Raw genomic sequence first — 1,470 nt, forward strand, 5'->3', positions numbered from 1 at the left:
CCATGCAGTAGGAGCTACATTTGCTTTATTCACTTGTATTCCTTGGTAAGAATTACACAGTCTGTCATGTAGGTACTCAGTGTATTTCTATAAGATGAATGGAACGAATGAATAAACAAATGTAACCACCCATTCTTTAATAAAATTTTAAAATGAGGGTGTGGATTTTCGTTTTTGAGTAAAGAAACTCATTTTCTATGATATAATAAATAGAACAAAGTACAAATTTAATAACACAGAATCATAAACATGTTTTAGAAATTTTAATGTGATATATAGATGAAATGTAACTTAACAAATTTCCTAATTTTTAAGTATGTTAGATGCAAGAAGGAATAAATAAATCAGCAACAGATGACATCAGGGCAGGCATCATTTCAGGACTCATGCCCCTACAGCTGAATACTTTTATATCTACTTGCTTTTTACTACTGACAATGTATCAGCTAAAGTAATTCAATGAATTCGGTGGCTGAAGCAGAAATCAGAGTCTTCTGAAATGAACACAGGTGAGTGTATGAGGGTGATGTGGCATCTTAGTCGGTGAGAGTCATCAAGGTGAGTTCAGATCTCCACCCGTCTTTTTTAACCTTTTTTCAAGGTGGTTGATGAAGTGAGGGCTCTCATCATCTCCACTCTGACGATTTCCCAGGCGCAGTCGCTGTATCCCTTCTCTTGCAGGTAGTCATAGATGCCCTGGAAGTACTTCTTCACAGTCACAATGGGGTCCATCTTTCCCAGTTCAGAGTCTTTCTCCCCCATCACGGGACCCCTGCAGGTGTCCAGGTCGTCCAGCTTCTGTTGGAGTCCAGTGCGGAGCTGCTCCAGGAGGGTGGTGTCCCAGGCAGCAGAGGAGCGCTCTGTGTGGAAGAGGTTGAAGCTCTGCTGGAGCATCTCATAGAGCACAGAGAAGGCCTGGTCCTTCTGGAGCTGGTCGCCCTCCACCATCTCCTGGGGAAGACCAAAGTCTTTTCTATCCTGCAGACAGGAACGAGGTGACAGTCTGTTCATTCGGTCCTGGAGCCTGAGGTTCTCCCTGACATCCAGCATGAGTCTCCAAGATAGGTAACAACCCAGAGATCCTCCCGGGCCGTAGCTGACCAGCACCAGGGCCATCCGTAGAGAGAGCACAAAGGCCATGGGGAAGACGCGGCTGCTGCCGGGCTGGCTGAGATGGGGTCTGAGGGAACCTTTAGGTAGGTTCTCTGATGACGATCGTTCTAACCAAGGCTTTTAAATAGGGAAGATGGTACTCATTATCTGAAATTTTCTCTCTCACTTTCTGTTTGTGTTTTCATTTAGATATTTTCTACTTGACCTAGAAAATGTAGTCAATCTAAACTCTTAATTTTTACAGTAGACGTTTAATTTTCCCAGTAAAATTTGGGTTTGTCAATGTAAATGTATATCAATTAAATGAGAAACTAAATAAAGGCTGAAGTTATGTAAGTATGGAAAGACTTATAGACC

The 1,470-nt window shown here is 42.4% G+C and overlaps 1 protein-coding gene across 1 annotated transcript; it reads right to left on the reverse strand.

Moving 5' to 3' along the window:
- Positions 1 to 585: 585 nt before the first annotated feature.
- On the reverse strand, positions 586 to 1,140 carry LOC138080897 (interferon tau-6-like). Its single transcript, XM_068973776.1, has one exon. It carries the CDS (start codon positions 1,138 to 1,140, stop codon positions 586 to 588), a length of 555 nt encoding a protein of 184 aa, XP_068829877.1.
- Positions 1,141 to 1,470: the final 330 nt, after the last annotated feature.

Source organism: Capricornis sumatraensis, chromosome 6, assembly GCF_032405125.1.
Source record: "Capricornis sumatraensis isolate serow.1 chromosome 6, serow.2, whole genome shotgun sequence".
NCBI classification, from domain to species: Eukaryota; Metazoa; Chordata; class Mammalia; order Artiodactyla; family Bovidae; genus Capricornis; species Capricornis sumatraensis.